General features: G+C 40.6%; 1 protein-coding gene across 1 annotated transcript in view; it reads right to left on the reverse strand.

Annotated features, from left to right (window-relative positions):
- AIM1 (absent in melanoma 1) overlaps positions 1-12,687 on the reverse strand; it is a 210,018-nt gene that overhangs the window by 19,448 nt on the left and 177,883 nt on the right. Inside the window, exons 9-13 of the mRNA XM_011952859.1 lie at positions 10,925-11,051; positions 8,816-8,851; positions 7,211-7,368; positions 6,061-6,187; positions 5,825-5,970 (exon numbers count right to left, since the gene is read on the reverse strand). Of these exons, the coding sequence (XP_011808249.1) occupies positions 5,825-5,970; positions 6,061-6,187; positions 7,211-7,368; positions 8,816-8,851; positions 10,925-11,051 (594 nt within the window). The remainder of the gene's footprint in view (positions 1-5,824; positions 5,971-6,060; positions 6,188-7,210; positions 7,369-8,815; positions 8,852-10,924; positions 11,052-12,687) is intronic.

Below are 12,687 nucleotides of genomic sequence, written 5' to 3' on the forward strand. Positions count from 1 at the left end.
GCCCATAAATGGGAGCTAAACATTGGTTATGCATGGACATAAAGATGAAAAAAAATAGGCACTGGGGACTACAAAAGGGGTGGGAGGGAGGCGGGTTTGAAAAACTACCTATTGCATACTATGTTCACTACCTGGGTGACAGGTTCAACCGTACCCCAAACTTTGGCAAATCATGCAATATACCCATGTAACAAGCCTGCACATGTACCCCCTGAATCTAAAATAACAGATGAAAAAAAACTTAATGCAAAAGAAACGGTAAGCGTAAGAGTATCTTGACATGAACTTTTGGGTGTCCTCACTTATCCAATACTATTCCTTCAGAAAGCTACGAAGGCAATACTTCTCTGTGCTTCTTTTCTAATTGTATTCTGGGGAAACAAAACAAACAGGATTTTCAAGAAGAACCAGTTCTTTTAATAAACAATCAATAAATCCTTTCATCCTCAACCTTAAAATATTTTTGCAGAAAGATCTTAGGAAGCTGTGTCTATTACACAACAAACCACACTGAAAGAGAAGTTAACAGAAGAAATGCTTTAAAAAATGCAGAACAGAACTAAAATATTGTTTCCAACAGTGTTTCCAACATCACATAAATATGTAATAATTAAATAAAATTGAGCAAACTCACAGAAATACTAAAAATAAATCTCTTTTGGAATGTTTTTTATTTCTAAGTGATCTACACCCAGAGGAAAATCAAGAAAACCAATTTAATGATGCTATTTCCTATCCAAAGATAAAGTATTTGAAAGGAAAAGGTTTTTCAGTTCTGTTATATTAAAGAGATACTTAATACTGTTATATTAAAGACATCAAGTATCTCCTCAATTAATTCATCACTCTCAGGATTCTCTCAAAGCTTAAAGGAATAATATCTATGTAGGTATTATGTAGAGTGATCAGAACTTTGCAAAATGTTTCCACGTCTGTTCTCACATTTAATCTTCTAGGGAGGCATTGGTGTTCCCATTTTACAGATGGGAAAAACCTAAGACACAGGGAAGTTAATTCATTTACCAGGTGCCGGGAACTAGACTGGCACTAGACATACAAAGATGAAAAAGACAAAATCTCTGTCCTCCAAAGCCCACAGATGGGTAAGAAGCATCACATGGAATTATGTGTTGGTATTTGTTTTGAATGGGAAATGACTTGTCCAGGGTGACACAATCGACTGTTGGCCAGAATGTGACAGAACCTACCTATCCTGAGGCTCACCAGGCTCTCCTCGCTTTGTGACCCAACCTGCCATGTGCCCTGGAAAGTTCCCTTTCATTTACTGTTCTAGAAAACCATGTCTAAAACAGTCCACACACTTTATAATTAGGCCAGATCATGAATTTACTATCCAAAGGGCTGATTTAAACAAAAACTCAAGTACAGTCATTACTAGAATATGAACAGCCATCAAGGAAAGAAAGAACACTGCCAAAATCTCCAGTGAGAAAGAGCTAATGATAGCCAACATCTGTGCACTCAGTCCTGGCCATCCAAATGGAGAAGCTGCTGTACGTATCACTCAGTCTTTCAGGAAATACAGTCCCCTACCACCCCCCGATTTCAGAGCCTCACTAGGATTTCACCATGTTGGCCAGGCTGGTCTCAAACTCCTGACTTCAAGTGATCCACCTGCCTCATCCTCCTAAAGTTCTAGGATTACCAGCGTGAGCACAGTTCTGGGCCTAAAAACCTATTCCTGATCATTAAGAAGTGAGGAGATAGGAGACCTGGCTCCACCTGTGGTCGTGACATTAACTTTCAGATAACTTTGAAGAATTCACTTAACCTTTGTGAAAGTTCGTATTTTCAAGTGTCAGTAGGGGAGTGGGCCAAGGTCCCTGGGCTGGCCAGGTGATGCTGTACAGCACACGGGTACCCGCATGTGCTGCCTCTGCCCACAGGGCCTCAGGCTTTACCCCCAGCATGAAGGGAAGCAACAGGAAAGCCTGAGCAGGGAGCACTGCTATGTGGCAGGAGTGTCTGCACATCAAGAAAATCTACCTTACAAACACTAGGACTCAAAAAACAACAACGAACAATTAAAGAAGGAGAGTCACATCGAAAAAAGTGTTTTCAGCAGGGCTCTGGGTCGGTAACAAGTAGAGAGATCAGAGGGTTAAAGGCCTTTCTGTTTGACTTCAAGGTTTGGAGGGAAAAAAGACAGTGAGGAGGGAGTCTGAATGCCAAGGAGAGGAGGCAGAGACTGAGCAAGCCCTGGAAGCAATACTCTGTTTAGCCAATACTCTGTTCTTTTTACGAACAAGTGTGGGTACTGTATTTTCCTATGAAACTAAACTACTTGTAAGTAAATACCCAACACCCAGCTAAGCCTATCTCTAATTCACTGAAGCTGAAGCCGGAAAACAATTTATTAAGATGTTACTTGAACTGACAGTAGGTGTTGTTTTCCCTCCAAGATACCTGATGAATCACCCATGAACACGGGGGCACTGGGGGAGGGGAGAAACCACAAAACCCGGATCTGAGATTCTCTGCTCTATGATCCGAGAGTCTACTTACAACTTACACCTGGGGCTGTTAAGAAAGTCCCTCACTGTCCTTGTCCGGATGTATTCTGTACACATGAATCAACACTCCTCTGTTTAAAGACTGGTGGGGAGAGGGGGGAAAGGCACGTACACAAGTACTAGCAGGTCTCAGCCTGGTGGAATAATTGCTCAGAAGATAAGGGCAGCAGGGTAAACCTGCCCTTCCGTGAAAGGCCGAAGGAAAAAGAATTTAAAACAATACTTTTTGTTTTTATCTGAATACTAGAAATATTTCATTTTGCTCCTAGTTTTAAAAAACTAGCCCAGTTTCCACTCTCTGGGCAAGAATATAGCATAGAACTAGAAACTGATAAGCAGGGAGTTTCTTTCAACATTTCCAGTAAGAAATCAAACGCAGTTCCTAAAAACCTCAGTTGCCGGTTTTATGGGCATCCTTCCTGAAGGCTGTTTTCTGTTTCAGGGCTAATGAGTTTACGACCCAGGGGATGTATTACCCATGTGATGGTGACCCTCCTGGGGGATACTTGCATGGAACAAGAGCTTCAGAAGAGTTTTTTTCTGACAATGTGTGCCATACTAAGAAATAAAGAACAAGCTAAAATACTTAATTGCCAATTAAAATAAAGCCATTAAAATACAATAATTTTCCTTTGAAACTGTTAGAAGTGAATAGGTAGCCCTCCGCCATCATCTTGGCTCATCTCAGCCTTCCTATCCTATCCCACAGGCCTAACTCCAACGCCACCTCCTCCACAGAGTCTTCCTTCCCTGTGTCCAGACTGGAAATTAATCTCTGCTGTGGGAGCATTTAATGTGTACCTCTTTTGTAGCAATAATTATGTTTTACATAAATCCTGTAACTTCTTTGAGGACATAATACAATGCTTTGCACATAATAGACCTCAATAAATACTTGTCAAATGACAAATCGAACAAAATATGAGGAAGCAGCTGACTCTGGTAAATACAAAAGCCCTTCCATATGCAAAGAATTTCAAAGGAAGTGGGGGGGGGGGTGTGTCCACGTATGTGTATGTACCTCCCTTCAACTTCCCCCTTCTACCAAAACTTAACTGTTACAGAGGGAAAAGAAAGCTTAAGCCAGGAAATGCAATTAGAAATGACTAAAAATAGAAACATATAATAGCAGCACTTTATAAAGGAAACTGATTTCAAGTAAGCAAGGCCTGGGTAAAAAGGAAAGGAGATTGGCTCAAGGCACAATAATTCTACCTGTGTTAACAGCATCATCTACAAAATGCCTAAGGGAATTCATTCTAGCCAGCATCCTTTTGCTTCCTCTGCCAGGGTGGATGACTGGGCTCTGACTAATAGAACCAGCACAACTGGTGAATATCAAAATGTACAACTGTTTCACCAACTTATGTTTCACCAGACTAAGTTGGTCACTATGTTTTCCTCCTAAATAATTAGCTTTAAAGGCAATCTAAAATACTGCAGAGCCCCAGCAATACTTCAGATAACTTGTACCAGTATTTCAGATGACTTCCGGCTTTTGTAAACAGGCTACTGATTCTAAAATGTTAGGCTCCAGAACAGGACCCAAGAGTAGGCATTTCCTGCTAAGAATGGAATACCCAGAAATCAGATCACTGATACTCTGCCACAGTGCACCACATGCAACGGCCTAGATAAGAACTTGGTAAACAAGGTTTTTTTTTAACTCTATCTACTAAGAGTAAACATTAACCATGTTCATCAACTTTTAGTACCTTGTACACACATTTCAAATATCCAGGGCTATTGTGGGAGGCCCCATGAGATACAATGGGGTTGAGGCTAGGATGATTCAAATAGTTTACGTCACTATGACAACAAAAACCTAACACCAAACACTTTCAATATAACCAATGTCACATTATTTCATATAACTATTTAAGAATACTCTCACTTATAACAAATTAGAATAGACATTAGCCTGGATTATAAGAATAATTATGTAACTCCCTGTAACAGCCATCTGCTGTTTTTGCCCATCTGGCATCTATCTCCCCACTCTTTCTGACGTCCCCGAGGAACTTCTGTCCCTGGGGAAGTTCTGATAATCATATCTAAGTGGCTCCTATGGGATAGACCCTACATCTCAGCTCTGGAGATGGACACATAGCCCAGACGTGACCATCTCTGTGGCTACAGTGATTGGTTCAGGCATGTGCACATGACCCAGGCCTAGAAAAGCAAAGTCAAACATGGAACTTGTGAGGAAAAGAGAAGCTCTTTCCACTGCAAGAAATGAGCTGGGGCCAGGCATGGTAATCCCAGTACTTTGGGATGCCAAGGCGGGTAGATCACCTGAGCTCAGGAGTTTGAGACCAGCCTGGGCAACATGGCAAAACCCTGTCTCTAAAATAAAAATACAAAATTTAGCCAGGCCTGGTGGCATGCATCTGTGGTCCCAACTACTTGGGAGGCTAAAGCAGGAGGATTGCTTAAGCCCAGGAGGCAGAGGTTGCAGTGAGCTGAGATGTTGCCACTGCACTCCAGCCTGGGTGACAGAGTGAAACTCTGCCTCAAAAAAAAAAAAAAAAAAGTTAGGAGAACAACAGCCAGATGTGGCCATAGGCCACCAGATGCAAAGGGCCTACCTAAAGTCAAGTTAACACGGAAAAAAGCCCAGTCAAGACACAGAGACCAAGTCCTGATAACAGTGTTTGATCCCCTGCATCCAGCCATGCCTGAAGCAAAATCTTCTCCAGGACTTTTCAGTTACTTAAGCCAGTAAGTTCCATTTTAATCCCTTGAGCCAATGTAGCTTGGTTTGCAATCACTTCATCCCAAATAATCTTGACTAAACATTTTCAATAAAAACTTGCTTTACCATTAATAAAACAGTCAACTGCTAACTCCACGTACATAGAACAATTATTTTTATGTCAAACAAATAGTGAAGAAATACACTGGAACAGGTGTAGGACCACAGGAAAATCTAATGGGACTTTGACCCAGTCTCAGGTTTATGTTACATTACTATTATTATTATTATTTGATCTCCATCGTTTAAAAAATTCATGATCTTTCCATGCAGAATGACAAGGGAAGCAGATCTGTAGATTTCTATCATGATACCCAAAGCCTACCCCAAACGTAAAATGAAGAGACAGTATGAGAAAGATTTTTAAAGAGAGTTAACGAAAATATCATGTCAGCAACTATTACATGACTGATTTAATGTTCAGCTGTTGAGATATTTGTGTATCGAGTGCCTACTCTGTCATAGACTCTTACCAGTTTAAAACAAACCAAGGTAAAACCCATGTTTAAAATTCCAATTGGATTATTTCACTTACACTCCACTCAGTACATTAATAGACTGTGTCTTCACTCCATATCCAGTCTCCTTTAAATTAGCAACAATTCCCAATACATCAATACTGGAACCTTTGGATCCAAAGTTTTTTTCACTGTACATTATCATGTGAGCATTTGAAAAATCCTATTGAGAAAAAAAATTCAAAATTCAAAAACTAGCCATTTATTATCCAAAGAAGACCAAGTATTAGCCATTAGCTTGTCCTTTACTTACACCTAATATAGGTCGTAAAGACTGAAGCTCTCCATTGTAACCTCCCCAGGCTTTCCAGTCCCTGTATTCTCCTTCTTCTAGCAAATACTGATGACCTGTAAATCCAGGCTTCTCATACGCAACCCAACTGCAACACAAAGAACACGAGGAGTAGTCATTTTCAGACATGTTCACATTTTTTCAAGGTACGTGTCAATTTCATTGAAAAATACAAATAGTTAGAAAGCTAGACATGAACTTCTGCTTTATTATCATTGGAATTCTTTAAAATTTAGGAGAATAACAAAATGGCCCCAAGAAAATAACCTAAGAGACATACATCAGACTTGTATAAAAAAGGGAAGGGGAGTGTGTGTGTGAGTGGTGTGTATGTGTGTGTGTTTAATAAGGGCTGACTCAAAAGAACCTCAGCAAGCAAAACTGGATCAACTCACTTCAAATAGTAACAAAAATATTATGAATAGTTAGCGATTTACAAGAGCAATTTTAGTGTGCACTTCTATGGGAAAGGTGTAAGATCTATAAAATGCAAAAATACAAAAATTAGAAAGCGAACTGTCAAACCCTTCAATAGCTTGGAGCATAATTCTAATAAGCAAGGTTGTAGATTTGATCAACTTGAATAGGCCAATGTATCAGCCTTGCTTGGTGGACTGATCCCACAATGGTCCCTGAAACTATTTTTTTTTTTTTTGAGATGGAGTTTTGCTCTCGTTGCCCAGGCTGGAGTGCAATGGTGCGATCTTGGCTCACTGCAGCCTCTGCCTCCTGGGTTCAAGCGATTCTCCTGTCTCAGCCTCCCAAGTAGCTGGGATCACAGGCATGTGCCATCACGCTCAGCTACTTTTGTATTTTTAGTAGACACGGGGTTTCTCCATGTTGGTCAGGCTGGTCTTGAACTCCTGACCTCAAGTGATCCGCCCGCCTCGGTCTCCCAAAGTGTTGGGATTACAGGTGTGAGCCACCATGCCTGGCCTCAAACTGCTTTCTTAAATCCAGTCACTATAGGCTGAGGAGAATGTGGACATACCTGTCAAAATTCACCACACTATAGAATCAGGAATGTTGTTTTTAGGGGGGAAAGGACACATTTATTATGTAATATTTAGGAAAAAAAAAAGAAATCCTAACAAGTCACCCACGTACTTACATGCCTCTGAGAACTTTCACAGACCCCACTGACGTAAACGGCAAATGATCGCCTCCAGTCGCCTCTTCTGTTTCACCTCCCTCCATGACAAAACTACACATTTCTGTTTCTAGTTCCACACATTTTCCTTCAAAGAAAGGCTTTTCATAAACAACTACCTACAATAGAAATGAGATATACCAGTAATTTGTAAGAAATATCCCAACAGTTTAACATTAAATCAGTCATTTAATATCACTAAGTCCTGAAATACAAATTAAAATTTTCTGGCTGGGCACGGTGGCTCACACCTGTTATCCCAGCACTTTGGGAGGCTGAGGTAGGTGGACCACTTGAGCTCAGGAGTTCGAGACCAGCCTCGTCAACATGGTGAAACCCCGTCTTTACTAAAAATACAAAAATTAGCTGGGCATAGTGATGCACGCCTATAATCTCAGCTACTCAGGAGGCTGAGGCAGGAGTCAGCCTTGAACCCAGGCTTGACTCAAGAACTCCTGCTTGAATCCAGGAGTCAGAGGGTTAAGTGAGCCAAGATTGTGTGACTGCACTCCAGCCTGGGCAACAGAGTGAGACTCTGTCTAAATAAAATAAAATAAAATAAAATAAAATAAAATAAAATAAAATAAAATAAAATAAAATATTCTAATCATATTTTAAAACATTAACTAGGCCACGCACAGTGGCTCACACCAGTAATTCCAGCACTTTGGGAGGCCAAGGCAGGAGGATCACTTGAGGTCAGGAGTTTGAGACCAACCTGGGCAATATGGCGAAATCTCATCTCTGCTAAAAAGAGAAAAAGTTGGGTGTGGTACATGCCTATAGTCCCAGCTATTCAGGAGACTGAGGCAATAGGATGGCTTGAGCTGGAGAAATCGAGACTGCAGTGAGCCATGATGGTGCCACTGTACACCAGCCTGGGTGCCAAGGCCTGGTCTCCAAAAAAAAACCATAAATAACAGCATCTGATAAAATAGTAAAAAGAAAAAAACAGAAAAAAAAATCAAACTTTTTTTTTTTTTTCCTAATGTGGTATAGCCCAAAGCCATGGTTCCAAACAGTTTTAAAATCATACATATATATATAAAAAATAAATATATACCCCCCCACACACATATATTATGTATATATATAACTGATATTTAGAACAACATAGAAGGAATCAGAGGATTCTAAAGTTGAATTAAAATTGAAAATTGAAAAAATTTATAGTATGTGGCGTCGATGTGGGAATTGGGAATAGCAGAAAGGGTATTTTGGAGTAGGGAAAGTTTGTCTTGAAAAAGTTTTTTCCTGGCTAACTAGCAAGCAGCAAGAAGCCCTACAATTAGTAAATACAATTGCAAATTGTTAACTTAATATAACAATGACCCTTTTGAGCCATGGCTAAATGTACTCTTAGTGTAACCAGTGCCATTAGCATCATCTTCTACCCTGAAGGATGGCACGTGTAAGTTGGCAACTTCTTTTGGCTGCATTTATGCGTGATAGAGGTTTAATATGAGAAGTCACATAAGCGATATCTTCATAGAGATGAAGTGGGAATAACATTAAGTATATATATATATATGTGTATATGTTTAAATAATTAATATACATTTTTACCTTTGGATCTGTAGGGAATTCAACTTTACGGCCACCCTGAAAAAAACAATAACATAGTAAGAAAAATAGTTTTTCACTGAAACATTACCATTTTATATTAGCCATAGCAGTGTATAGTAAGCCATTGAATTTCAGTGTGACTACGTTCCGGTTTGTTTTAACTTACATGAGATAGTTCTAAAATTACCAACAATAGAGATGAACACACGAGGAAGGCAGGCTAGAACGGAGCCTCGCACAGGTAGTCTATAAGCTGGTCTGCATTGTAGGAGTGTTTTTTGACCTAATAAGTTTTCTTAACTTGGAAAATTTCTCATAAAAATCCATACTTCTCTTGAAAAAGCAGTTCCAAGGGCTGACATCTCTGGACCCAGATTCTCCCAGGCCGCTGTCTTCGGCTTCTGCATTTAACGATGCTGCTCTGAGATCACCCTTCAGCTGGGAACAGGCACGGGGTTGCCGTCTCTACCATTCCCTTCGGTTCAACTCTCAGCCATTTGTATTTGCTGCCTGGCGCCTGCAGGTATTTGATTTTGCAACCAGGGCTTACGAAACTATTACGTGTTGAAGTTCACATAATAAGATCTGAAGGACTCATGGAATAACTAGATAAACTGTTAAATAAAATTTAACACATCCCAAAGGATGAGTCTATGGGGGGTTGTTATAAAATAAAAAGCTTTTTAAAAACAAACTCACTAAAATCCGAGAAATAATCTTACATTAAAAAGATATTGCACAAAAATATTAAATAGGTCAAGATTTAAATCAGCAATGGGAAAGTTGGATTTTTTCAAAATTAGTATCTTTAATAGCTTTTGAAAAAAGTGCCGCTAAGGATGCTCAAAGGCACCAAATGAACTATAATTATAAAAGAATGTGTTGGTTTCCTTACCTTTTATGAAAAAAAAAAGAAAAAAAAAAAAAAAAAAAAGGAATGTGGCTGATATTACCAGCAACCCAGAGATTATGCAACCAAGCACATGACCTTTTCAAAAGTAATCCTGCTCGAACACCATAGACTTTGCAGATTTTTCATCATCATTACAAACTGCTCCTAAAACCTGGATGAATTCTTTCATACATTCACAAAACTAACAAAACTTTGTTCTTTGAAAGTGAGTTTCATTTTAGAAACAAAAGCCCAAATCATTTGCATTAAGACCAGCCAACATACAGATAATTAAACCAAATACTTTGGGAGGAGGGGTAAAATTAAGATTTAAAAAAAAAATGTCTTCCTAAGTTTCTAATTTGTCTCAAACTGTCTCAGAAGCCAAGTGCGAAGTGCAGTTTCAAAAACATGTTTGTCATGGGAGCCTCATCTCGCCACGGGTACTTAGGGAACAACTTCTATGCTGCAGCATACACTGCACTCAACACTGGGGACAAGACAGATGTGGCCTGCTTCCTCCCAAAGCTGACAGTCTAGCGGAAGAGACAAAGAACAAAGCAAGACACTGGGACAAGGGAGAGGAAGCACAAGGCTCCTTCCACAGCAGATACTCAGGAGGACAACACTCATTTGGTCCAGCCCCAGCGACCCCCAAGCCACCACCCAGTGCAGCCTTGTGTCACGGCAGCAGAGCCGGTCCTCAGCGTGCCCTGCTCTCTCTCTCCCAGGCTGCACCCTGGCTCACGTGGTGCATTCACCAACAGCTCCGTCTAAAAAATCATCCTGCCAATTTTTTAAGACTGAATTTAATTTAGCATGAAGCTTTCCGAATTATCCCCCTTTTCTGTCACATCACCCACAACTTGGAATGGTATGTATCTTTGTCCTGTTTTTCCATCAATGTTTAGTTCTTCACTTTCCTCACTTGTTAAACCTACACTGGGCTGAAGCTTTGTGCACCCATCTGCAGGTCTGCAGGGCTGAGAATGCCTTAAAGACAAAGGACATAGTCTTACCTGCTTTTTTTTTTTTTTTTTTTCAATCTACAGCATCTAGCAAGTTACTGTTTCCATAATTTCTATTGAGCAATAGGTCCAATCTGCTACAAATTTGTTTCTTAAAAGTCAGCTTTATTGCTTCAGAGTCACACCCTGTGAATTACCATGTCAAGCTGACAAAGAATCACCACAAGAACATTTGGATTTCATTTTTACCATTTTCAGAGGCCGCATGGATCCAATGTACGCTGCTTCTGTATCCCAGAAGGACAAGTCAGGGTATTCACCAGGTTCCAGGATGAAAGGAACACCCTGAAATCCAGGTTCTTCATAAATCAGCCACCTAAACAGCCACCATGGAAGGAAAGAAAGGGAGCCAACTTATCATTTGTTTCAGTTTTTCCTTCTGTCTGGTTCCCAGGATGAGAGGAAAAGAATAGGAGAGGATACGGACCCACACAATGAACGGCTGGACTTAGGTGTTAGAATCACACTAGACTCAAGGAAAAATAAAGCCATTATATGCTCCTCTTCTTGATCTTTCACTTTTCTCCTTGGCTGGCTTTGCCCCCTTATTTTAATTTATATTATTAATTGCTCCTAAGTTCCACCTAATCATTTGTCATGGTGCCAAACATTAGTAACAGCTAACATCTCCCTAGAGCATAAAAGGAATCCACTCAGAATTTCATCTAATCCTCACAGCAATGCTATGAGGAAGAGATGCTGTTGTCCCCGTTTGATAGATAAGTAAGTTGCCCAAGGCCACACATCTGTAAGTATGAAAGGCTGGAATGATTCAAGCCGATTCCAGATCCAGGTTCCTAATCATTTTTTTTTTTCTTTTGACAGAGTCTTATTCTGTTGCCCAGGCTGGAGTACAGTGGCTTGCTCTCGGCTCACTGCAACCTCTGCCTCCTGGTTCAAACGATTCTCCTGCCTCAGCCTTCCAAGTAGCTAGGAGTACAGGCACACACCACTGCACCCGACTAAGTTTTGCATTTTGCATTTTTTTTACTAGAGGGTGGGGGTCTCACCATGTTGGCCAGGCTGGTCTCAAACTCCTGGCCTCAGGTGATCCCTCAGCCTCGGCCTCCCAAAGTGCTGGGATTACAGGGGTGAGCCACCATGCCCAGCCCTAATCATTTTAGTGATGGCAATTTTTCTCATTACAGGAAGTGCACTGAACACAGTTTACTCTTTTCACAGTTACTCAGGATCATCACTGTGAGCATTACTTAATGCACAGTGGTGTCCTCGGGGGCTCTGAAGGTCTGTGGGATTGCTTGTTCCCAGGCTGCAAAGTTTTTTGAGTTCTTGGTTCTGATTGTTATGACTTTTCAATACCACACCCTTCTATCGGCTTGTCAGCTGTGGCTTCTGCTTCAGTCGGGAACCAGCAGCCCCACCCTACTCTAACGTGCCAGAAATCAGGAAACCAGAAAACCATGCTATTAGCCCTGTCTCTAAAGTTTACAAGGTCTTCTTGTAAATGTCTTGGTTCTTGGGAAGGGTTCCGAGAAGGTAAGGATGCTGAAGAAGTGACTTTTCTATAAGAGAGGGGTTTGTACCCACTTCATAAACAAACAGACTTCTCAGTGATCACTTACACTCACCAATTTGATTAGTTTCGCTAAAAGGTCCTAGCCGTGGTACTCCACCATGTTGTTGTGTTCCCCAGAACACCATGCCAAGAAGAGAGAGGCTCTAAATGAAACCTTTTACCAACAAAACGGGTCTGACACCTCCCTCTTTGCTTTTTTCTTCTTCCCAATTTTGGCCCAAGGCACATTTTTGGCGATGGGTTTTGTTGAAGATTCCGCTGGATAAATTGGTAACTTCTCTAGACTCTCTAATTATACAGTGATTTACAACCAGGCTCCTACTGATGATTTGACAACACACACATGAAAGAATGTTGGGAGGCCAGGTGTGGGATATGGGTAAGAGGTCAGAACTACAGTGTTAGAAGTCAGGAT

Source organism: Colobus angolensis, unplaced genomic scaffold (genome assembly GCF_000951035.1).
Source record: "Colobus angolensis palliatus isolate OR3802 unplaced genomic scaffold, Cang.pa_1.0 Scaffold35, whole genome shotgun sequence".
Classification (NCBI taxonomy): Eukaryota; Metazoa; Chordata; class Mammalia; order Primates; family Cercopithecidae; genus Colobus; species Colobus angolensis.